This window comes from Eleutherodactylus coqui, chromosome 2 (genome assembly GCF_035609145.1).
Source record: "Eleutherodactylus coqui strain aEleCoq1 chromosome 2, aEleCoq1.hap1, whole genome shotgun sequence".
NCBI lineage: Eukaryota > Metazoa > Chordata > Amphibia > Anura > Eleutherodactylidae > Eleutherodactylus > Eleutherodactylus coqui.
The window spans coordinates 292,222,498-292,246,930 of NC_089838.1; the positions used below are offsets into that span (position 1 = coordinate 292,222,498).

A 24,433-nucleotide genomic window follows, 5' to 3' on the forward strand; every position below is an offset into this window, starting at 1 on the left:
CTAGTGAAGATTCCGTATCGCTATGAAAACAGCAGACTCTCTACAGCTCCACTGCAGTTTTGATTGCAATATACATTTGCATACAACATGAATAGAAAATGGAGACTTCAACTTTATTAGAACTTTTCACAAGTTTATGGTATGGATCTACAGCAATTTACATATGATTTCCATAGACTAATAGTATGACTGCAGTGTTGGAATAACCCATCATGTAGCAGATGATCCTCCAGTCGGTCTCAGGAACCCAAAGGTCCAGCAGAAGAGAACTTCATTTAGAAGTGATTTACAAATAACCTATTGGACCTTATTGATGATATGTGTGTATAAAAGATATCTACAAAGAATATAACGCAAGTAAAAGTTAATGTGCTCATATTTAGAGATGAGCGAACGTACTTGTTAAGGGCGATTTCGCAATCGAGCATTGTTATTTTCGAGCACCTGGCTATTCGGGTGAAAAGATTCGGGGGGCTCCGGGGGGTGGGGGGCGGCGTGGTGGAGCGGGGGGTAGCAGTGGGGAACAGAGGGAAGCTCTCCCTCTCTCCCCCCCCACTCCCCTCTGCAACCCCCCACTCACCCCCGGCGCCCCCTGAATCTTTTCACCCGAGTAGTCAGGTGCTCGAAAATAGTGATACTCGATTGCGAAATCGCCCTTAACGAGTACGTTCGCTCATCTCTACTCATATTCTGTAAAGACGGAGGATGATCTGCTAAATCATTTCCTTTGGTGGACCCAATTCTAACACGGCGTCCCTGTCTTCACCAACCTAATGCCAGCTGAGATGAATACAATTTTGTTCTTGTCTCCGTTAAGGTGGTAATTTGTTCTGGGCACCCCAATGTCTTCATATTGTTCATTCCGGGCTCTGTGAACTTCACACTGTAATTTTCATGCATATGGTGCAGGAGAGTTGAGTCCATTCATTCATGTAATTCCTTGTTCTCCCAGCTGCATGAAGGTGCTTCTCTTGAGGACTCTGAGACTTGACTCTGTGAAAGTGTCACAATACATTACTGGGTAATCTGGGTAACTACAGCAATATATATGTAATCATGTAAAATATATTATAGGCTCGTGGTGTATATTCAAAATAGACACAAACAGGGAGAGACCTGTCAGTCAACCGAGCTGGGCACGGTGAGGCCTTGTGACTCCAAGTTCTGTTTTGAGTGGATTTTCAAAGTATGTTTCAGAATACGGGCCCTTTTACATGGAATGCTTATCGTGCAGTTTATTACTGGATTGTGCAAAACTAAATAAGAATTGTTTAGTGTAAACGCTGCCAATAACTGAATGACAATTCGTTCACTCATTGTTTAGTTCATGCAGACATAAAGGTCAAAGGATGATGGGCCCATGTAAACAGGCAGTCATTCATCAATGAATGACTGCCTGTTTACTATGAATGGACGCGAGCGGGCCAGGAGAGATCTCCAGGGTGCTGCACATCTATTCACTAAAGGGCCATCATTCCTGAGCGAAAGGACCCTGAAGCACACATGCCTGCTATGCTGTGTCCATGATGCCCATGGTTAGGACAGCATGAACCTAATGACAGGTTCCCCTTAACCCTTTAAGGCCAGAGTTTTTTTTATTCATTTACTTTTTTTCTTTCCCTCTTTAAAAAAATCAAACCTCTTTTATTCATGCATCAACAGGGCTGTATGAGGGCTTGTTTTTTGCAGGATGAGTTGTATTTTTCAGTGAAATCAAGAAAAAATAGTGCAATTCCACCATCTTTATGGGGGGGGGGGGGGAGTCTTGTTTCCACGGTGTACACACTACAGCACAAATGACATGATAACTTTTTTCTGTGGGTCAGTACGATTACTATGATACCAAATGTATATGGTGTTTTTGCTGTACTACTTTAAAAAATATCTTTGGAAAAAAATATAATTATTTTCTTCCACCATCCTCTGACAGCCATAAATTTTAATTTTTCCATCGACATAGTTGTGTGAGGGCTCATTTTTTGCTAGATTTGTATTTGTATTTCGGAGTACATATGACTTTTTGATCGCTTTTTATTACATTTTTTTTTTATTTGAGAAAGGGTGATCAAAATAGCGCAATTCCGGCGTAGTAGTTCACCATGCAAAAGTACTCACCTTTTACGTATCCCCACATCCATTTTGGGTGCTCTCCTTGGGGAGAGACTATAACATCCCCCAACCCACTCACCCCCTTGGTGTCTCCACACACTTTTTGGGTGCTCTCCTTAAGGAGACACGACACCCTTCCTGACCCAAGTAATTTTTTTTTTTTATAAATCAATGTTTATTAGATTTGTGGAATAGACAAAGACAAAAATAACAGTGATAATAATTATAAGAGGTACAGGCATCATCAATGAAGGCACGATTGTGCCTCCCCTCCATATCGCAGTCCAGAAAAGTTGAGTGTTACTAGAAGAACGACCAAGGTGGCGGGCACAATTGATAGACATGAGCGACATGAACCTCTTCTGAAATGGGGGGCTGTAACCAGAGCAAAGATAGCTGTGAAAGTGTTGTCAGCCACCTGCTACTTTCTGACAAGACAGGACAGACAACGGGAAGGGGAGGATATGTTTGGTGAGAAGGAAGGGAAGGGGAGGGGGGGGAGGGAGATCAACACACCCCGAAGATGTTTAGTATCTAGGGAGACCGTTTGGAGGGTCACCAGGAGGGTTCCATCTTAAAGGCTATGGGGATAAGGGGTTCTCTCTGGGGTCAACCATCCCAGGGAGGGGAGGGGACCCGGCCGAAGGTGGCGAGAGTGCTGTAGTCTAGAGACCCGCCGCCCGCTCCACGTATATTTCCTCAGCAGCTCAATTCTGATCAGCTCTCCTAATGTCATGCCAGGGTCCCCAGGTCTGCAGGAATCTGTCATGCTTTCCGCTGGACCAGCTCAAGAGCTCCTCTAGGTTTGCTAACATATCGACTCTAGACCTCCAGAGAGCTAACGTGGGAGGGTCTCTCTGTTTCCACATCACCGGAATAAGAGATCTAGCTGTGTCGATCAGGAGAGCAACCAGCCTATGCTTGATCGGGTGAAAGGTAGGGGTAGGTCTCCACAGGAGGACCACGTCTGGGGAAAGCACCAAATCTGGTAAGAGCTTTTTCATCTCTTCAGCTAGAGCCCTCCAAAAGGGGGTTATGATCGGACAGTCCCACCAGATACGCAGGTAAGATCCCGTGGATCTCTCACATCTCCAACACACATCTCCCGCCTCCAGTTTGTGGTCATGCAGCCATTGCGGGGTTCTGTACCACCGCGCCAGGAGCTTGTAATGGGACTCCTGGGCGGTGACACATGAGGAGAGCCTCGAAGGCTGTCTTTAAAATCAATTTGGTCTTGCTTTCTGTTAGAGTGATGTGAAGCTGCTTCTCCCAGGAGATGAGGAAGGCAGGTTTCGTATAGGCAGGGCGGGATATAAACTTCTTGCGAATGAGAGAGATTTTCCTCAGGGAGGGAGTAGAGAGGTTGCTAATTGCGGTTTCAAAAGGGGTAAGTGGTCTAGAGGGGTTGCGGGTTTTCCGAAAATCATTTAGGACTTTCACCAAATGGGTCGATATCGGATTTTTATGGATAGGCAATCTGCAATGGCAGCCCTGGGGACTTTCAGAAAGCCCCAGATGCCAAGGCAACTGAACAGCACCCCACGATCTCATCGCTCATCGGGAGAGGCCATTTGGCTCCACCAAACTCCGATCGGGGTGTTTAAAGGGTTAACAGCTGTGATCAGCGAGAGTGCTGATCATAGCTGTTGTGGACAGGTGTCAGCTGTAAGAAACTGTATGTCATGGAGCGTTAAGAGGTTAAAGAGTACCCTTCAGCTCTCTATAATATCTGTTATAGTAAATACTTTACTTCCCCATAAAATAAAGAAGCTGGGGCATCTGTTGTTAGAATCCTGCTTTGTACATTCCTTTGTTATCCCTCATGGAAATGTATCAATAATTTGACAACTGAGTGTTACCATCCCCCTTGTCAATAGGGTGTGTCCTACACAGTCAAATATTGTCAACACTGATTGGACAGTGTCAGTGCAAGGACAAAGCCCATTGTCAAGAGGAATAGTAACAGTAAGTATTTGATTTATTCATACATTTGCTGTAGTAATAACAGAGGAACTGCATAACACAGCATTAAAAGAACGATACTCCAAAATTTCTATTTCATAGGGTTATCCAGCTGTAAGTTATTGATTGTCTATCCGCGGAATAGGCCACCAATAGTAGATTGGCAGGAGTCTGCCACCGAGGACTCACACATAATAGTTGTTCATTGGATTGGGGCGCCTGTACACTCAGCTGATTTCTGCAGGAAGCAGACAGCTCCATTCCCACTGCAGTGGTCAGACTTGGTATTGCATGCAGAGTTCCTATTCCCTTCAATGGGAACTTTGGTTGTAATATCAAGCCTGGCCACTGCAGTGGGAATGAAGCTGTCTGCTTCCTGCAGAAATCAGCTCAGTGCACAAGCACATTGACCCAGCAATCAGCGAGGGTCCCAGGTGGCGAAACTCTGCCAATCTACTATCAATAGCCTATCCTGAGGGTAGACCATCAATAGTTTACAACTGGAGAACCCTGAAAAGAAAAAAGCATAGAATGAATAAATGCCAGAAACCTTGATGGAAGCAGACAATGCAAGTTATCTTAGTGATTATTTGAATTAGGAGGGAAAAGGCACAACAATGTAAAAACTAATTTTTGAGTCTGGAATATATAATTAGGGTTTTACGGTTTAGATGACCCTTATAGGATGTGCTGAACACAATTTGTGGGACATTAGATGATGGGATAAATTAATGTAGGAGATTCTGTAACTAGGATAACCTAGCTAGAAACCCTAATGCTATACCTCAGCATAGAGTAGGATGTTAGACAACACTAAGACTTACCGGTTTTATAGTCATGGCCATGGTACTACCAGACACGATCTCCGACACGGGCTGCTTAGAGTAAAGCCTGCGGTATGCTCTGCTGTACTCTTCCCGTACCTAGAAGTAAAGGTAAGAAGAACAGAGTTATTTTCAGTATCCCTGATTGAGAGAAGCAGATTGTGATCATATTGGAAAGACAGTGGAAATAGCGGGTGATGAAAGTCACATGACCTGGTGGTTGAGTAGACAATGTACAATGAAGAGGTACACTCCTTGGAGACTGTTGCAGATGGTGAAGATATAGGACGCAATAATGGATCCAGATCCAAACTGAAAGAAGCCAATGATCCATGTACAGCCTAGTATGAAGAGCTGGGAAAAGGCCTTGAATGTCAATAAGCTGCGGAAAGGAAAGGGTTAAATTGTGCTGTTATATTGTCTGACTTTAACCCTGAAAATTAACCCTTAATTGGCACTAATCTCTATCACACCCCCTTTTCATGTAGAATGTGAACACCACCTGACCTGAGTACGCTTCTTTCTACCTTCCCACTCTCATGAATATACCCCAAACCTATACCCTTGCCCAATTTACTTCAGTTCCATTTAATTTATTCCAAATTAAATTAGGGGGTCAGCATAAATGAATTACTGAAACCTACACATTACTGTATAGCGCAGTGATGTCCGCAGTTAGGGCGGCCTCACACAAGCGTATTTTTGCACATATTACTCTACTTTTCGTGCTCCCAAGGAATTGCACAGCGTATTGCGTAATCGTGCGAGTATTGAGTGTGCATTTGTGCACCTCCCATAGACTTCTATGGAGCCTTTGGAATAAAAATGCGCACAAGAATAGAGCATGCTGCATTTCTTCACACACGCGAAATGCGCACCATTGTAATTAATGTGTTGTTTTCTGCCAATTGCGTGCACAAATACATCTGTGAGAAGCCGCCCTTATACTTAATAAAAAACCTCACATTGATGAGGTGAACAGACTTTTCATAGCTGAAAAATACACTAGACACATGATGAAGATATGAGATCTGTCAACAGCAGCTTATTGACTGTTTCGTAGTAGCAATAGGATATTGTTTAAAAAGTAGACAATAAACAAACTCCAACACTGATGTGAAGATAGCCTAAAATGTCAAGTTGACATTTCCTACATCTATACTTATATATTTGATAACCTTATAGCCAAAAATAGAACTTTCCCACTAGTAACTTCTGACTGGTATTCAACCAGATTTTCTTTTTCCGTCTTGGACTCACCGGGTATGTTTTAGAGTGGAGACATTAGAGTTTAGAGATGACAACTTCTTCCTAAGGAGCCAGAATGTGAGGACCAAGAGAATGAAATTGACCTAACGAAAGAGTCATAAAGAAGAAGTAGGGAGTGATATATGTGAGTGATCAAGGTATACCAGGAGGGGATGCTGAGGCTGATACTATATACTCACAACGATAAACATGCAGACCGGACCAAGGAAACTCCAGACATAATCAATTTTGAGCCAGCAACTAAAGGCAACAAATGAAGAAAAACCCAAGTGGTCATCATACGTTTTTCATTAAAGAGACCCTTTAACCCTGAACAAACCAATATGGCTGCATCACTTCTTAAACTACTTGACGCTCTGCATTAGTGATTTAAGACACTACATGCTGTGAAGATTGGCCGCCCTTGCTCATATGAGCAGCACTGGCCAATCATTACAAGGTGTAGTGTCTTAAACTACCAATAGACGGTGTGCATCAGGTAGTCAGAGAAGCAGTGCTGCCATCTTGGTTTGTCTAGGACCAGAGATGTGCTTTACTTCATCTGCATTGTCTAAAACAAAGCAATTATAATGAGTTTTCCCAGGAAGGGTCACCAGAGAAGATGGTAAAAAGACAACTCTAGTATGGCATTCAGTGGTAAGATCACCTTGAATTAATAGTCACTTTATAGCCCCTTCAGCAGCTAAGTGTTAAAGAATCTACCCCATCTATAGTTTTAGTGGGCTCTTCATGGTTTTTTCAGGCTTCAGCTATTACCCAATTGACCACAGGAGATATTTAGGAGGGTTATTGGCTTTATTGAACCTAAGTTTTGATTTGATGATGGAACTTACTGTGTCTCCTCTCCATACATATCTGGATGTATTGATGCCGAGACAATTATTATAATAGAGGGTATTCCAAATCCAACCAGACAGACATATGGAAAATGAGAGCGTTGAGAGTTCATATAATTCAGAGCTTGCAGGTTTCGGACAGTCAAGAAGAGAAGGATGCTTTCAAGAGACATCCAGCAGAATGCACACAGGAAGAAGAATTTCAGACTGCCTGCAATCACCGAACAGAGGATCTGAAATAAAGATAATAGGGACGAGAGAGTGAAAAATGAAATCAGAATGAGGTTTAAATCAAGCTAAGATAAGAACATGTGAGATCTTAATAGGCTTTTCCATCAAGATATTGATGCCGTAACCTCAGGATAGGTCATCAATATCAGATCGGATTCCATCAGCTGTTTGAAGTGGTTGCAGCACTCATGTGTGCCAAGGCAACTTTACTGCTTGTCAGGCCCAGCACTGTACATGGTATAGCACCTCAATCCCATTAAGGGTGGACACTCACTGGCGATATTTTCTTTCTTGCGCTGCGAGAGCACGGGAAAACTCTCACCTCGCAGCGCAAGAAAGACGCCGGAATAGAACAGGCATATCGTTAGTGCTTCCAATGGGGCCAGCGCAGCTGTGACAGATGTCCGTGGCATTCTATCCCATTGCTTTCAATGGGATCGGCACTGCTGCCGATCCCATTGAAAGCACTGCTTTCTGCCAAGCCCCGCATTATGATTATTGGGGAAGGGCTTGAAATATAAGCCCTTCCCCGATAATCATCAATAAGTGGTAAAAAAAAATGTTTTTTAAATTACTCACCTCTCCTGCGCTCAGACACATCCTCCGGCTGGCTCCCCTGCACTGCTGTTAAGCTTTTTCAGCAGGTGGGGATTTAAAAATCCGTGCCTCCTGAAAGGGCTGTGCTGATTGGCTGAGGTCTTAGCCAATAGCAGCTAGTGCTTAGCTATTGGCTGAGCGCTCAGCCAATGACAGATAGCCCTTAGCTATTCATTCATGAATAGCAATATCTTGGGGATGAAGGAAACTCCTGCCACAGCTGTCACAGCTGTGGCACAAGTCCGCAGCATTCTCCATCTCTTTTCAATGGGGCTAGCGCTGCTGCGATATCCCTGCGTGATGCCGTTTTTTTTCTCGCAATGCGCTGCGAGACTTTACCTTTACTCTCGCAGCGCAGTGGAGAAAAAAACGCCAGTGGGTATTCACCCTAACTTCAATGAGACTGAGCTGCTCTCAGCTAGTATGACCGAAGAGCGTGATGTCACAGGACTGAGAAGATGCCTTTTCAAACATCTGATTGGTGGAGGTCCCAAGCAGCAGAACCCCACCAATCAGATATCTTAATCTCAGAAATTTTAAGATCTTTAGGTTCGTAAAATGTTAGTAAAAGGTTGTCCAGAATTAGAAAAACATGGATGCTTTTTTCTTTATGTCTGGTATTGCAGCTCAGCTCCATTGAAGTGAATGGTCTAAATTGCAATACAACACACAACCAGTGGACAGACTTGGCATTTTTTTTGGAAGACCTCAGCCATGTTTTTGTAATCCTGGAAACCTCTTAAACAAACAATGAACTGACGTCTTACTGAGACCTGAAGGAGGAAAAAGTAACACCACCATTGTTTGTAGAAGACTTACAGAAATTCAAAAATAGTTGAAACCATAGTTACCTTATTTGAGGTTTGTTGAAGTCCCACCAAGACGAGAAGTTGGCCCAAGAAGAGACATACACAAAGAACTGTTAGAACAGAAGTGTGAGCGCTTCTCAATGACCGACAGAGGATGAAGGTGAGAAAAGAAAGACACAAGCAGACAAGAGATAAACTGAGACCAATAACAGAGAGAAGTTTTAAGCCAACATCCACCTGCAATTGAGAAAACATGAAGGGATTAGAAGTGACAGTGTAAGCTACTGTACTACACTAGATACAGAGAATTGTGCTAGAACAGCCTTGCAAATGCTGGTCATCTATAGGACATTATATCATTTTCCTATGTGTTCATTATATTATGAGTTTATTGACTCCAAGTAGTTCACGATTTATACTTGACATGTATGATCTTCAACTAGATCATGTGGTAAGAGTGGTGTTAGTCCTTATTTGACCTTCTTATATAAATGTCTGTATGTTTACTAGAGATGAGCGAGCACCAAAATGCTCGGGTGCTCGTTACTCGGGACGAAATTATCGCGATGCTCGAGGGTTCGTTTCGAGTAATGAACCCCATTGAAGTCAATGGGCGACTCGAGCATTTTTGTATATCGCCGATGCTCACTAAGGTTTCTATTTGTGAAAATCTGGGCAATTCAAGTAAGTGATGGGAACGACACAGCAACGGATAGGGCAGGCGAGGGGCTACATGTTGGGCTGCATCTCAAGTTCCCAGGTCCCACTATTAAGCCACAATAGCGGCAAGAGTGCCCCCCCCCCCTCCCAACAACTTTTACTTCTGAAAAGCCCTCATTAGCAATGCATACCTTAGCTAAGCACCACACTACCTCCAACAAAGCACAATCACTGCCTGCATGACACTCCGCTGCCACTTCTCCTGGGTTACATGCTGCCCCCCCCCCCCCCTGCATGACCCAGTGTCCACAGCGCACACCAAATTGTCCCTGCGCAGCCTTCAGCTGCCCTCATGCCACGCCACACTCATGTCTATTTATAAGTGCGTCTGCCATGAGGAGGAACCGCAGGCACACACTGCAGAGGGTTGGCACGGCTAGGCAGCGACCCTCTTTAAAAGGGGCGGGGCGATAGCCCACAATGCTGTACAGAAGCAATGAGAAATATAATCCTGTGCCACCGCCATCAGGAGCTGCACACGTGGGCATAGCAATGGGGAACCTATGTGCCACACACTATTCATTCTGTCAAGGTGTCTGCATGCCCCAGTCAGACCGCGTTTTTTTATAAATAGTCAAAGGCAGGTACAACTGGGAATCCCCAACTCCGCAATGGGAATTCCGTGTGCACCCACAGCATGGGTGGCTCCCTGGAACCCACCCGCTGTACATAAATGTATCCCATTGCAGTGCACTGGACAGCAGAGCTAACGTCAGATTAAATGCAGGTGGGCTTCGGACCAAACTGCATGCCCCAGTCTGACTGGGGCTCTTTAGAAGTGGACACGTGTAGTTACAACTCCGTGTGGACCGACAGCATGGGTGGCTCCCTGGAACCCACCGGCGGTACATAAATATATCCCATTGCAGCGCCCAGCACAGCTGATGTAACGTCAGCTGTAATGCAGGTGGGAAAAAAATTAATTGGATTACACTGTAGGCGAGGGCCCCAAAAAATTGGTGTACCAACAGTACTAATGTACGTCAGAAAAATTGCCCATGCCCAACCAAGAGGGCAGGTGAAACCCATTAATCGCTTTGGTTAATGTGGCTTAATTTGTAACTAGGCCTGGAGGCAGCCCAGTTAAAATAAAAATTGGTTCAGGTAAAAGTTTCAACGCTTTAATGAGCATTGAAACGTATAAAAATTGTTTACAAAAGTTATATGACTGAGCCTTGTGGGCCTAAGAAAAATTGCCCGTTCGGCGTGATTACGTCAGGTTTCAGGAGGAGGAGCAGGAGGAGGAGGATGAATATTATACACAGATTGATGAAGCTAAAATGTCCCCGTTTTTGATGGTGATAGAGAACAATGCTTCCATCCGCGGGTGCAGCCTACGTATTGTTTAGGTATCGCTGCTGTCCGCTGGTGGAGAAGAGAAGTCTGGGGAAATCCAGGCTTTGTTCATCTTGATGAGTGTAAGCCTGTCAGCACTGTCGGTTGACAGGCGGGTACGCTTATCTGTGATGATTCCCCCAGCCGCACTAAACACCCTCTCTGACAAGACGCTAGCCGCAAGCAAGCACCTCCAGGGCATACAGCGCGAGTTCAGGCCACGTGTCCAGCTTCGACACCCAGTAGTTGTAGGGGGCAGAGGCGTCACAGAGGACGGTCGTGCGATCGGCTACGTACTCCCTCACCATCCTTTTACAGTGCTCCCGCCGACTCAGCCTTGACTGGGGAGCGGTGACACAGTCTTGCTGGGGAGCCAGAAAGCTGTCAAAGGCCTTAGAGAGTGTTCCCCTTCCTGTGCTGTACATGCTGCCTGCTCTCTGCGCCTCCCCTGCTACCTGGCCCTCGGAACTGCGCCTTCGGCCACTAGCGCTGTCGTATGGGAATTTTACCATCAGTTTGTCCGCCAGGGTCCTATGGTATAGCATCACTCTCGAACCCCTTTCCTCTTCGGGTATGAGAGTGGAAAGGTTCTCCTTATACCGTGGGACGAGCAGTGTGTACACCCAGTAATCCGTAGTGGCCAGAATGCGTGTAACACGAGGGTCACGAGAAAGGCATCCTAACATGAAGTCAGCCATGTGTGCCAGGGTACCTGTACGCAACACATGGCTGTCCTCACTAGGAAGATCACTTTCAGTATCCTCCTCCTCCTCCTCCTCCTCAGGCCATACACGCTGAAAGGATGACAGGCAAGCAGCATGGGTACCCTCAGCAGTGGGCCAAGCTGTCTCTTCCCCCTCCTCCTCATCCTCTTCATGCTCCTCCTCCTCCTCCTCACCGCGCTGAGATATAGACAGGAGGGTGTTCTGACTATCCAGCGACATACTGTCTTCCCCCGGCTCTGTTTCCGAGCGCAAAGCGTCTGCCTTTATGCTTTGCAGGGAACTTCTCAAGAGGCATAGCAGAGGAATGGTGACGCTAATGATTGCAGCATCGCCGCTCACCATCTGGGTAGACTCCTCAAAGTTTCCAAGGACCTGGCAGATGTCTGCCAACCAGGCCCACTCTTCTGAAAAGAATTGAGGAGGCTGACTCCCACTGCGCCGCCCATGTTGGAGTTGGTATTCCACTATAGCTCTACGCTGCTCATAGAGCCTAGCCAACATGTGGAGCGTAGAGTTCCACCGTGTGGGCCCGTTGCACAGCAGTTGGTGCTCTGGCAGATGAAACCGATGTTGCAGGGAGCGCAGGGTGGCAGCGTCCGTGTGGGACTTGCGGAAATGTGCGCAGAGCCGGCGCACCTTTCCGAGCAGGTCTGACAAGCGTGGGTAGCTTTTCAGAAAGCGCTGAACCACCAAATTAAAGACGTGGGCCAGGCATGGCACGTGAGTGAGGCTGCCGAGCTGCAGAGCCGCCACCAGGTTACGGCCGTTGTCACTCACGACCATGCCCGGTTGGAGGCTCAGCGGCGCAAGCCAGCGGTCGGTCTGCTCTGTCAGACCCTGCTGCAGTTCGAGGGCCGTGTGCCTCTTCTCTCCTAAGCTGAGTAGTTTCAGCACGGCCTGCTGACGCTTGCCCACCGCTGTGCTGCCGTGCCGCGTGACACCGACTGCTGGTGACGTGCTGCTGCTGACACATCTTGATTGCGAGACAGAGGTTGCGTAGGAGGAGGGTGGTTTAGTGGAGGAAGCATACACCGCCGCAGATACCACCACCGAGCTGGGGCCCGCAATACTGGGGGTGGGTAGGACGTGAGCGGCCCAGCCTCCACTAAATTCACCCAATGTGCCGTCAGGGAGATATAGTGGCCCTGCCCGCCTGTGCTTGTCCACGTGTCTGTTGTTAAGTGGACCTTGGCAGTAACCGCGTTGGTGAGGGCACGTACAATGTTGCGGGAGACGTGGTCGTGCAGGCCTGGGACGGCACATCGGGAAAAGTAGTGGCGACTGGGAACCGAGTAGCGCGGGGCCGCCGCCGCCATCATGCTTTTGAAAGCCTCCGTTTCCACAAGCGTATACGGCAGCATCTCCAGGCTGATCAATTTGGCAATGTGCACGTTTAACGCTTGAGCGTGCGGGTGCATGGCGGCGTACTTGCGCTTGCGCTTCAACACTTGCGCTAGCGACGGCTGGACGGTGCGCTGACAGACATTGGTGGCTGGGGCCGAGGACAGCGGAGGTGAGGGTGTGGGTGCAGGCCAGGAGACGGTAGTGCCTGTGTCCTGAGAGGGGGGTTGGATCTCAGTGGCAGGTTGGGGCACAGGGGGAGAGGCAGCGGTGCAAACCGGAGGCAGTGAACGGCCTTCGTCCCACCTTGTGGGGTGCTTGGCCATCATATGTCTGCGCATGCTGGTGGTGGTGAGGCTGGTGGTGGTGGCTCCCCGGCTGATCTTGGCGCGACACAGGTTGCACACCACTGTTCGTCGGTCGTCTGCACTCTCAGTGAAAAACTGCCAGACCTTTGAGCACCTCCTCCTCCGCAGGGTGGCATGGTGCGAGGGGGCGCTTTGGGAAACAGTTGGTGGATTATTCGGTCTGGCCCTGCCTCTATCCCTGGACACCGCACTGCCTCTTGCAACCTGCCCTGCTGCTGCCCTTGCCTCCCCCTCTGAAGACCTGTCCTCAGTAGGCGTAGCAAACCAGGTGGGGTCAGTCACCTCATCGTCCTGCTGCTCTTCCTCCGAATCCTCTGTGTGCTCCTCCCTCGGACTTACTGCCCTTACTACTACCTCACTGATAGACAACTGTCTCATCGTCATCGTCCTCCTCACCCACTGAAAGGTCTTGAGACAGTTGCCGGAAGTCCCCAGCCTCATCCCCCGGACCCCGGGAACTTTCAAAAGGTTGGGAATCGGTCACGACAAACTCCTCCAGTGGGAGAGGATTCAGAACCCTTGCTGGCCATTCTGGGCAGGGGCCCGAGAACAGTTCCTGGGAGTCTGCCTGCTCCTCAGAATGTGTCATTGTAATGGAGTGAGGAGGCTGGGAGGAAGGAGGAGCAGCAGCCAGAGGATTCAGAGTTGCAGCAGTGGACGGCGCAGAACTCTAGGTGTTCGATAGACTGCTGGATGCACTTTCTGCCATCCACGACAGGACCTGCTCATACTGCTCATTTTCTAATAAAGGTCTACCGCGTGGACCCATTAATTGTGAGATGAATGTGGGGAAGCCAGAAACGTGCCTCTCTCCTAATCCCGCAGCGGTCGGCTGCGATACACCTGGATCAGGAGCTCGGCCTGTGCCAACACCCTGACTTGGGCCTCCGTGTCCTCGCCCGCGTCCACGTCCTCTAGGCCTACCCCTACCCCTCAGAATGGTGTATTACCAGTAGTGCAGAAACAGAACGCTGTAATTAAATGTGCCACTTATTGGCCTGTGGTTGGAGGCTGACTTCGCTTACGGAACGTACAGCAGAGCCAGGAAAGAATTTTGCGCAAGCCTGCTGTAACACTTAGCTGGCTGCGTATGAATTAGGAGGACAACTACCCCCAGCACAGACCCAGTACACTGAGGACAGTCACAGGCAGCCCAAATAGATTTTTTTTCCCAAATGTTTTTGGAAAGGCCCACTGCCTATATTCAATAAATATGTCTTCTGTCCCTGCCTCACCACTACTGGCCCTGGAGTATTTAAAATAACTGCAGACTGTTGCACTGTGGACTGGAATACAGCAGTGATGTAACAGCCAACACAGAGCCAGGAAATAATTTTGCGCAAGCCTGCTGTAACACTTAGCTGGCTGCGTATGAATTAGGAGGACAACTACCCCCAGCACAGACCCAGTACACTGAGGACAGTCACAGGCAGCCCAAATAGATTTTTTTTCCCAAATGTTTTTGGAAAGGCCCACTGCCTATATACACTGTATATGTCTTCTCTCTCTGCCTCACCACTACTGGCCCTGGAGTATGTAAATTAACTGCAGACTGTTGCACTGTGGACTGGAATACAGCGGTGATGTAACAGCCAACACAGAGACAGGAAATAATTTTGCGCAAGCCTGTTGTAACACTTAGCTGGCTGCGTATGAATTAGGAGCACGACTACCCTCAGCACAGACCCAGTACACTGAGGACAGTCACAGGCAGTCCAAATAGATTTTTTTCCCAAATGTTTTTGGAAAGGCCCACTACCAATATTTAATAAATATGTCTTCTGTCCCTGCCTCACCACCACTACTGGCCCTGGACTATGTATAATTACTGCAGGGCGCAATGCTCTGCACGGCCGATATACAAAAAAAAAAAAAAATGTGCAGCACTGCAAAAAGCAGCCTCCACACTACTGCACACGGTTAGATGTGGCCCTAAGAAGGACCGTTGGGGTTCTTGAAGCCTAAAATACTCCTAACACTCTCCCTATAGCAACTCCAGCAAGACAGCACTTTCCCTGATCTCTGTCAGAACGCATGTGTGGCGAGCCGCGGGAGGGGCCGATTTATATACTCGGGTGACACCTGATCTCGCCAGCCACTCACTGCAGGGGGGTGGTATAGGGCTTGAACGTTGCAGGGGGAAGTTGTAATGCCTTCCCTGTCTTTCTATTGGCCAGAAAAGCGCGCTAACGTCTCAGAGATGAAAGTGAAAGTAACTCGAACATCGCGTGATACTCGTCACGAGTAACGAGCATCTCGAACACGCTAATACTCGAACGAGTATCAAGCTCGGACGAGTACGTTTGCTCATCTCTACTGTTTACTTTAAAAGCTAATTCTTGCCATATATGTGCCCTTTGTTATGTACCTTGTTGGCTCTAATGCTGTAAAGGGATAATGGGCTACTGTACATGGCAGTGCCTCCAAACCCTGCCAATGTCACAGAAGGAGGTGTTGGGCATCAACATGAGTCCAAGGCTATTGTAGCAGTAAGTATTGTAGCTCCAGATTGCTGGTTAACAGGGGCAATGGGAAGCATTAAAAATGGCAAACGTTGTTAGCAGTAGCAGTGTGTGTGGTCAAACCACATGAAATGCCTGCTCCTCTGCTATTGTGACAAGACCTCCTGATATTGACTTTGCATCTGACTACGTTTCCTGCCTCATCCCTCTTTACTGCAAACTGAGACCTCCAATTGCTGACTCCTGGATTTCCATCTGACTACGTTACCTGCCTCATCCAGCTGTACTGCAAACCAAGACCCCTGTTGCTGACTCCTGGCTCATCCATGATTAGGCTCCTTCCTAGTGCCGGAACCACAACAGCCAAGGTCTGGGACATGAGATGTCAATCAGTTTGTAGAGGAGCTGGTATGTGGGAGGATTGCTTGATTAGAGGCACAAGGCACATTAAACATGCAAGGAGGGAGTGTCGTGGGCCGGGGTTTTATATGATAACTAATCAGGAAGCAGAATGGAGCTAATCAGGAAGACAGGAGCAGGAGCAAGACACAGGGACAAAGTTCATCAGGGGAGTTGTCCAGCAGGCTGAATAGCTCAGTATGGAGGGCTGCCACTATGGGTGTGGTAGGTTACAGGTTTGAATCCTGACAAAGACTGTTGGTGAACCAGAGGGAAAGACCAGAGGTTCCAGAGACCTTGAGTATTATCAGTCAGTACTGCAATTAAGGTTTCAGAGTCATTGTTGGGTCAGTGTGGGCTGTGGAAGCACCAAGCCTAAGTTAGTGAGGGACCAGCAGATAGTTACTTGAAAAATCTGAACATCCAAGTCAGGTAGAAACAGTGGACTGATGAAGTTGAGACAAAAAGTGTCAAGCCCAAAGGGATATTAGAAAATAAACAAAGCGAGGCCACTTGCAAACGGGCAGGTCAGATTCTGCATGCAAAATCTGGACCTGGTAGTAGCGTCTACCTGCTTTTTCTTTTCTTCATCTGTACTGGGGATGGTCCGCACGGCTTGCCGCGGACATGCGCAGTACAGATTTTTTTTAGAACTCCTATTTATTCAGCATCATCCCCTGTCCATACGGATCGGACGGCTTCCAACATGCTGCGATTTTTCCTCAACGAGCATATTGGAAGCCGTCTGAGAATCCTTTCCACTTGTGTATAAAAGTGGAAGTTCAGGAGTTACACTGTAAACTGCAAGTACAGGGTGATCTGTGTGAAGTTACTGCTGTTATCGCTGCAGTTACACGTTGAGTAGAGTGGTACTTAGAAAAAGGTCCCATTTCTTTAACAAGGGCTTAGACTGAGATTTGTGTTTTCCACTATTTAGCCTGCCTGGGACTGTGGGAAATCAAATAGGTCAAAGATTTCTAAGAAAATATTTCTATATATTTTGAACTTCATATGTGGTAATTCTCTTAGCTTATGACTTCTTACTAGAAGAATGACATGTACATTGTTTTTATCAACTATAATAATAAGCTGACCATAAACATGGGATAGGTGGCAAAAGATTATTAAATCCCCAGTTCAGATTACATATGCTTGGGTGAGTTGGCTGAGGAAGTATTTTGAGGGGAGCAAAAAAAAAGGTGATCCTATGAGAAGACAAGAGAATGATTGGTTGGTCATGCTGAAGGGTCTGTCCAAGGACACAACTTATAGTTCCTGGGACTCTGCCTATCATGTGCATTTATGGTGTCTTCTTAAGTAGTGGAGAGTCTTCTCAGAAACCAGGGACCAACAAGGTACATTCCCTATAGCTATGCCCCAGGATCTTGTACCCCATTACATATTATTGTCTGATTTCCAAATGCGGCGGAATTACTTCTATATAAGAATAAATAGGTAGTGAGTGAACATCATGTGTACTTCACCTGAATTTTAGTGGGTGCCATGATGACAGCAAAGGTGGAGAGATGTGTGCAGATACAACGTGTACGGTTCTCTCCGTTTAACTGCTCAGTTCTACAACCATGGGTTGACCAAAATTCCTTTTTTATGTCCCAAAATACACACCGCAAATCGTGGAATGGTTTTAAAGCCTATATGTAAAAATAGATGTAAAAGGTTAGACAATTTTTTTAAGATCTCACTACTGTTTTTAATGGATTATAGTTTAATAATAGCCAAGAAAACAATTTTAGTGCACCAAATACGTATGTACGGAACTTCGTTGTACAGCAACAGTTTAGACATAGGCTTAGTTAATATATGCAGCTACTGAGGGGACCTTTGCCTCTTTTCTATGGATTGCATGAACCTCCACAAGCGATACTTTTGTTCCCATTCAATGACCACGGCTAGCTCCAAGACAGAGAATCCTTTCCGTATTGCAATATCAGCATGTTGTCCTGTCCAGCCTATGAAGATACCAACACCAATCATTTATGTTCACCTACAGCAGATCTTCATTGAAGACCATCTAAATGCTCTGGGCTAAATTGGACAGTACTTCAATGTGATTCTACATCAAACATGAGAGCAGGCTTTAATATAAAAGTTATCAAATATTAGGGCTCATGTAGTGTACACGAGCGAGTTATGGCTCTGTTCAACCTCAGAGTTCTGAGGAGCCGTAATACAGCACCCCTAGACTTTTAAGTGGGCGTACTGAATCTTTCCTGAAATTGCTGTAATATTTGAGGGGACAAGAATGCTTTCATTGGACATTGCCCCACAAAAAAATTGGTGCAGTAAGAAATTCAACAGGCGACTGGCACATGTTGAAAAGCCTGTGGATACGGGAGTACGCTGCTTCACTTTATGTTCTGGAGCTTCTGTTGTCTAAAGCTCCTATGGAACTCAGTGTTTCATTTATTAAAAAAGATGACCAATATAGGTATAACACCCAGCCCACATGTAGTTGTTCTTTTATTGGACATAGAGATTATCCAGGCTAGGTATAGAAAACTGGTGGCCCATATCCTTCCCCCAGTTAAGCCTTCCATTAAAAGGAAATTGAAATGCAAAGACCCTCCATCCCTACAGTCAATAGTCAACATGATTTCGTATTAGTTCATTTGTGAAACTATATGCACTAAGAAACAACTCAGTACCAGTATTTACAGAAATATGCCAACTTTGGCTGGATTATAATCATTCCTAGTCGGGAGACGGCCATTCAACCATTCACAAGCTGTAATAGCTAAAGGAAGGTGGGCCAAAACCTATAGTGGTTTAGCTAAAGATGAGACTTCACACTGCAAATTGATTGGAAAAGTGGAACTTATTACATCCTTAAGGGCTCATACACACGGCCGGGTCAGATTCCGCCTGTGAAATATCGCAGCAGAATCAGACCAGCCGCCGCCCACAGACCCTATACTCACCTCTCAGGATCCGCCATGAGTGTCTCGCCCGGTAAGCTGGCGCGCATGATGTGCCGGCACTGGGTGGTGACGCGGATTCTCGCGGTACTTCCGCTGTGCTCACAGTGGAGGTATTGCGGGATGGATGATTTCCATTGACTGCAATGAAAGCCATCCGTATGATTTTCCGCATAGTATAGAACATGCCTCGATTTTCCTTCGCGAGTGGAAAATCGCAGTTGATTTAAGCTCGTGGGCATGGGAGAATCGTTTGCCACAGCATGTCTATGGACAGACATTGCTGTGGAATTTGCGTCGGGTGTCTGACAGCGAATTCCGCAGCAATAATCCGTCTGTGGGCATTAGCCATAAGTTTGTTCTCTATATGAAGTGCACAGATCGTAACTTTTTGCTCTAGTACTGATGACATATACTATAAATGCATAAGTCCTTTACTGACCATCAGATGTTGCAAATCGAAGCTGACTGGAGCGGGCAGATTCTCTGTATTGTTCCTTGTGATAGTTCCACCAAATACCAAGGTGATCACTTCTTCTTCATTTGCATGACATGAATCCCCGAAAGATGCAAGAATGCTGCCATTTAACTTGTCATTGAGGCCTTTATAGGAGATAAACATGGCTCCACCTGATAAACACAGATATAATACAGAATAAGTATATGATGAAGTTATAGACGTGTATAGTCACTACAGTAGGCTTCACACTCACCACCCGTGAAGTTCACAAGTGAACACGGAACTTCCATTTTATTATCATCAATGGTTAGGATCAAGGAAGATTCATCAACACAGAAGTCAGGAGCAACCTGCATTTTAGCCTCTATAGGAGATAGAAAACAAGATCGCACGTGATTATTTGGGTGTATAGTGATGACTTGAGCATCCACATGGGTGCTACGGTACACCCTCCAAGATATTACAATGAAAGGATATACTACTCATCTAATACTATAGGCTGGGCCATGGAAAAGTAGGATGGCACCACACTCACTGTGAATTGTGGGCCAGCACCGCACTGTTATGAAAGCTGTCTTCAGAGAAAATCTATCTTTATTGCGCATGGGCAACAAAGACAGATTTTGTTTAAGACAGCCTTCAGAAGAGTGTGGTGCTGGACTACTTTTCCATGGTCCACCTTCTACTTGCACTAGTCAACACTGGATCTACTACACCAGTAACAGCTGACTTGTGCAACCAGGACAGATGAGAAATGGGAGACATCACATGTACTAGTTTAATGACTTACTCCCTGCTGTCGTGAAGGGTTTATGAACTTCCGTCATGTCCCACAACTTGGGCATTCAATTATTCATATTGCTGTTCTGCTGTTATATCGCTAATTGTTTTCATTGCTAAGGGTCCTTTTACACGGGACGATTGTCTGACGCTTAAGTGCCCAACAGTCGTCCCAACAATTATTGCTGGTATGTCCACAGTAGCCTCTACACGGATTCTGCATCAAATCCGCATCTCCTTAGTGCCTCATTAGTTTCAATATGAATCACAGTCTACACAGTAAAAAGTTGTCTTCCCAATTCTGCATCGGAAAACCCAAGTGGATTTTCCCATTGATAAGGGCTAAATCCGTATATGGATCCACAGGTATACAGATGCATAGAAGTGGCACAAATCTGCCACACCATAGTTTTTGAGACGGAATCTGTACTGAAAAATCTGATGTGGATTCCAGACGTGTGAATATAGCTCTGTGACAAATCTAAGATGGCGATTACATCCCAAAAGGTTCACATGTCTAGGAGACGGCATGCGCTCTCAGGTGTGGAGTTTGTTAAGAAATGCTTCCCTCAGTATATGTAGATCCACTTACTTAGATTTCACAGAGGTGATTTCTGTCCCTTAGATGTTCTATTTAGTAGGACTTCAAAGACTGAAGATCCATTTTAATTATATAAATAGGAATTATATATAACTAAACCCGTGAGAGACTACATACAGTGTGTAAATTACTGACAACAAAGAGTGCCAAATAGTATCATATGTTATGTCATACATATGTCAGCAAATTGTTTACAAAGTAGGATTATGTTTCAAAGTTGAATTTAGAGTTGGCCTTAAAGTGACTATCTGGTCCTAGGACAAAATTTTGTCCAGGGACCGGAGGGGAAAAGGGAGATTATATTACCAGTTGCCCTTCTTCCCTGTCATTGTGCCTTAGATTTTCCTGTTTCCAACTCCATTTTTCATCTTTCAAGATAGTCACCTCAGTCTTCTAACTACCTAATGCATACTGTGTATCATTAGTCTAAGGCACTTTATGCTGCTCTCTGATTGGTCAGGCTAATCAGAGTGCTAATGAAACGCATCAGTAGTCTAACATCACCAGTGCACAAATGCACAGTGTGTATTAGGTAGTTCTAAGATTGCGATGGTCATCCTGGAGGACAGAAATGGCTCCAGGATCTGACATTGGATAGAAGTAAATTGATGGTTGAACAACCTCAAGCGAATGATCGTCTAGTGAATGATTGTTTTGTATATGCAGTCATATACATTTTAGCCCACAGTGCCCAATATAGTCATTCAAACTGACCCTATATGTTCACTGACACAGAACGATGGACAAATGATCTTTGTGGGAATATTCTTTCAATGAAAGATCTTTCTTCCAGTCATTGGGTGAAAATTTCAGACATGGATGACTTTTTTTCCAGATGATGAATGTCAGTCAGCAGAAACTATAATTTGTTGTTCAGTTTTACCCAATGAATGATTGTTTTGGTTGAAAAAAATCAGTTTTCATCAACTGTAGTGTAATGTATATGGGTAGCTTGAGGTTTATGTGAACTGTTGGAACAGACAGGAGACATCACTTGCCACTACTAAAGGGGGCCCCCTCTGATCCCGAAGAGCTAAGCATGCACCCATGGTCACATACATAGTGCTTGAACCTATGGAAAGGCAGGGGCATTTTCTATATAACTGATTGGGTAGTGGTATTTTGGTACTATATGGCAAATTGTAAAGGGCTATCTGAACACACTGCATGGGGCTCCACTGGAGGTAAAGCCACCCATAGTTGAACTAGACTTCTTGAAAATCTCTATAAATGTTCTTCTATACCTTTCATGAGTCATAGTTATTTGGATATGTGGTCATAAAGAAGTTTGGAAACATCTTAGGCATGAGATATTTATACCAGGATGTTGCAATGTAGGAGGTCAGGAATCGGTAAGTTATACTTTTTGAGTTAGCTACATTCACAGTGCCCCCTTTTGTCACACCAGTATATATTCGCTGCCTATAAGACATGTATTGAATACATATCTATCTACTCACCAATTTTAGAAGTGTTTATATGTTGGTTGTTGAGCTCTACAGTGAAAGATGCTAGTAGTGAGGTTTCCACATTTTCTATTACGGCAATAAAAACTTCTTGGAGGTTGGTGATGTTGAGCGTTGTCAATGAAGTTTGATTGAGAACGTTAGTGATCTGAGTTGCCACTGTCTATGGAGATGAGGAAATGTAGGGCATTCCAGAGCAAGCCCAATGACATAACGAGAAGAAGAAAAGTAAAAAAAAGTTCACCAACAATACTAGTGTTGTCTCCTGTGGTACATTGTAAAAGTCCCGAGATATCAGTCTACTTGTTGTACCCATTACCTCTAATAGTGGGATTTCTGTCAATGTTGATGGTCTATTTTACCAAATGTTCATCTCGCCAGCCCTACAGAATGATCTTAATTAGAGATGAGCGTGCATACTCGTTAAGGACAAATACTCGAGCGAGTATCGTCCTTTTCGAGTATCTGCCTGCTCGTCTGCAAAGATTCAGGGTGCGGGGGCGGCGGGGAACGGATCTCTCTCTTCCCCCCGCTTCACCCTGCTCACTCTCGCAACCCACCGCTAACCCCCGCCGGCACCCGAATCTTTGCGGACAAGCAGGCAGATACTCGAAAAGGGCGATACTCGCTTGAGTATTTGTCCTTATAGAGTATGCTCGCTCATCTCTAATCTTAACTTGGATGAGTGAAGAACAATCACAAACAAGGGTTCTCAATTAAATTTTTAATTAGTCAAAAAAAGAATTAGTATGGCAGAAATTGTCTTTTGTTGAAGTATTTCTCATACAGAGGTTGAAAAGGAAGAAAAAAAGTAAGGATACTTAAAAATAGTCTCGATTAAAAATTTCCTAGAAGGAGGTATCTTTGAAGACAATCACTTACCTCCAGTCTACTTCTTATGATATAATTTACCAGTAAGACCTTACTGATGATATGTCCTGAATGTACAGCGATAACAACAAAGTAGTGCAGTAAGGATTGCATGTTTACGTCCCCTTGTGGGACTAACAAAGATTGAAAAAGTAAAGTGTAAAAAAATCAAAGGAAAAAAACAAAACGTTACAAAAAAAAATAGTACCAGAGTTGCTGTTTTTAATAAAATGATTAAAACGTCATATGTACCTCAACGATGGTACAAGTGAAGCGTACAGTTTGCCTGACAAAAAACAAGCTTTCTCTCAGCTCCATTAGCAAAAAGATTAGCCTCATGGTGACATCCACCATACATGTGCGATTGATGTGTCTGATGTTTGTACGGAGCCGAGTCTGCTCTATACACATAGTGTTGGCGGTCTTTGAGAGTTGACCCAACTGCAATGGCCATGATTGGTGATACTCCAATTGCTGTTGTTACCTAGTTAGATGCCTCTGTCAATTTTGGTGTTTAAATAGTCCTCCCTGAGATTGCAAGATGCCGCTTTTTTTAAGTTTTTCAGCACATTACATGGTATATTAAATGGTAAGCCCTCAGATCGCTATTTTGATGGAAAAATAAAAAAAGTTATGATTTTTTTGAAAGTGGGGAGGAAAAAACAGAATTGGAAAAATGGCCAAGTCCTTAAGGAATTAAAAAGCAAATCAAATGATTATTGAAAAAAACATAATTTTTGTACAAAAGTAATAAAACATAAAAAACTATTTAAATGTTGGTATTGCTATTATTATATAAAGTTAACATGTAATTTGTACCGCATGGTGAACGTTATCAAAAAGCAAAAAGAGAAAAGAATTACAGAATTGCTGATAATCAGTACGTTACAGTGTATATAGACTAAAATCGAGCCGCTGATAAATGCAACTTGCCCTGCAAAAAACAAGCCCTGATACGGCTATGTCAATGGAAAAAGGTATGGATTTTGGAATGTGAAGATGAAAAAACAGGAAGAATCACCACGTCCAAACTGGGCCACATGGTTAAAGGGGTTGTCCCGAGGCAGCAAGTGGGTCTATACACTTCTGTATGGCCATAATAATGCACTTTGTAATGTACATTGTGCATTAATTATGAGCCATACAGAAGTTATAAAAAGTTTTATACTTACCTGCTCTGTTGCTAGCGTCCTCGTCTCCATGGAGCCGACTAATTTTTGGCCTCCGATGGCCAAATTAGCCGCGCTTGCGCAGTCCGGGTCTTCAGCAGTCTTCTATGGAGCCGCTCGTGCCAGAGAGCGGCTCCGTGTAGCTCCGCCCCGTCACGTGCCGA

The 24,433-nt window shown here is 45.3% G+C and overlaps 1 protein-coding gene across 1 annotated transcript in view; it reads right to left on the bottom strand.

Annotated features, from left to right (window-relative positions):
* Positions 1–4,874: 4,874 nt before the first annotated feature.
* The window catches only part of LOC136610198 (adhesion G protein-coupled receptor E3-like), a 44,653-nt gene continuing 25,094 nt past the window's right edge, over positions 4,875–24,433 (bottom strand). Inside the window, exons 9-18 of the mRNA XM_066589440.1 lie at positions 22,225–22,393; positions 19,637–19,747; positions 19,366–19,553; positions 17,472–17,639; positions 8,680–8,874; positions 6,998–7,233; positions 6,344–6,404; positions 6,156–6,247; positions 5,109–5,277; positions 4,875–4,994 (exon numbers count right to left, since the gene is read on the bottom strand). Of these exons, the coding sequence (XP_066445537.1) occupies positions 4,875–4,994; positions 5,109–5,277; positions 6,156–6,247; positions 6,344–6,404; positions 6,998–7,233; positions 8,680–8,874; positions 17,472–17,639; positions 19,366–19,553; positions 19,637–19,747; positions 22,225–22,393 (1,509 nt within the window). The remainder of the gene's footprint in view (positions 4,995–5,108; positions 5,278–6,155; positions 6,248–6,343; positions 6,405–6,997; positions 7,234–8,679; positions 8,875–17,471; positions 17,640–19,365; positions 19,554–19,636; positions 19,748–22,224; positions 22,394–24,433) is intronic.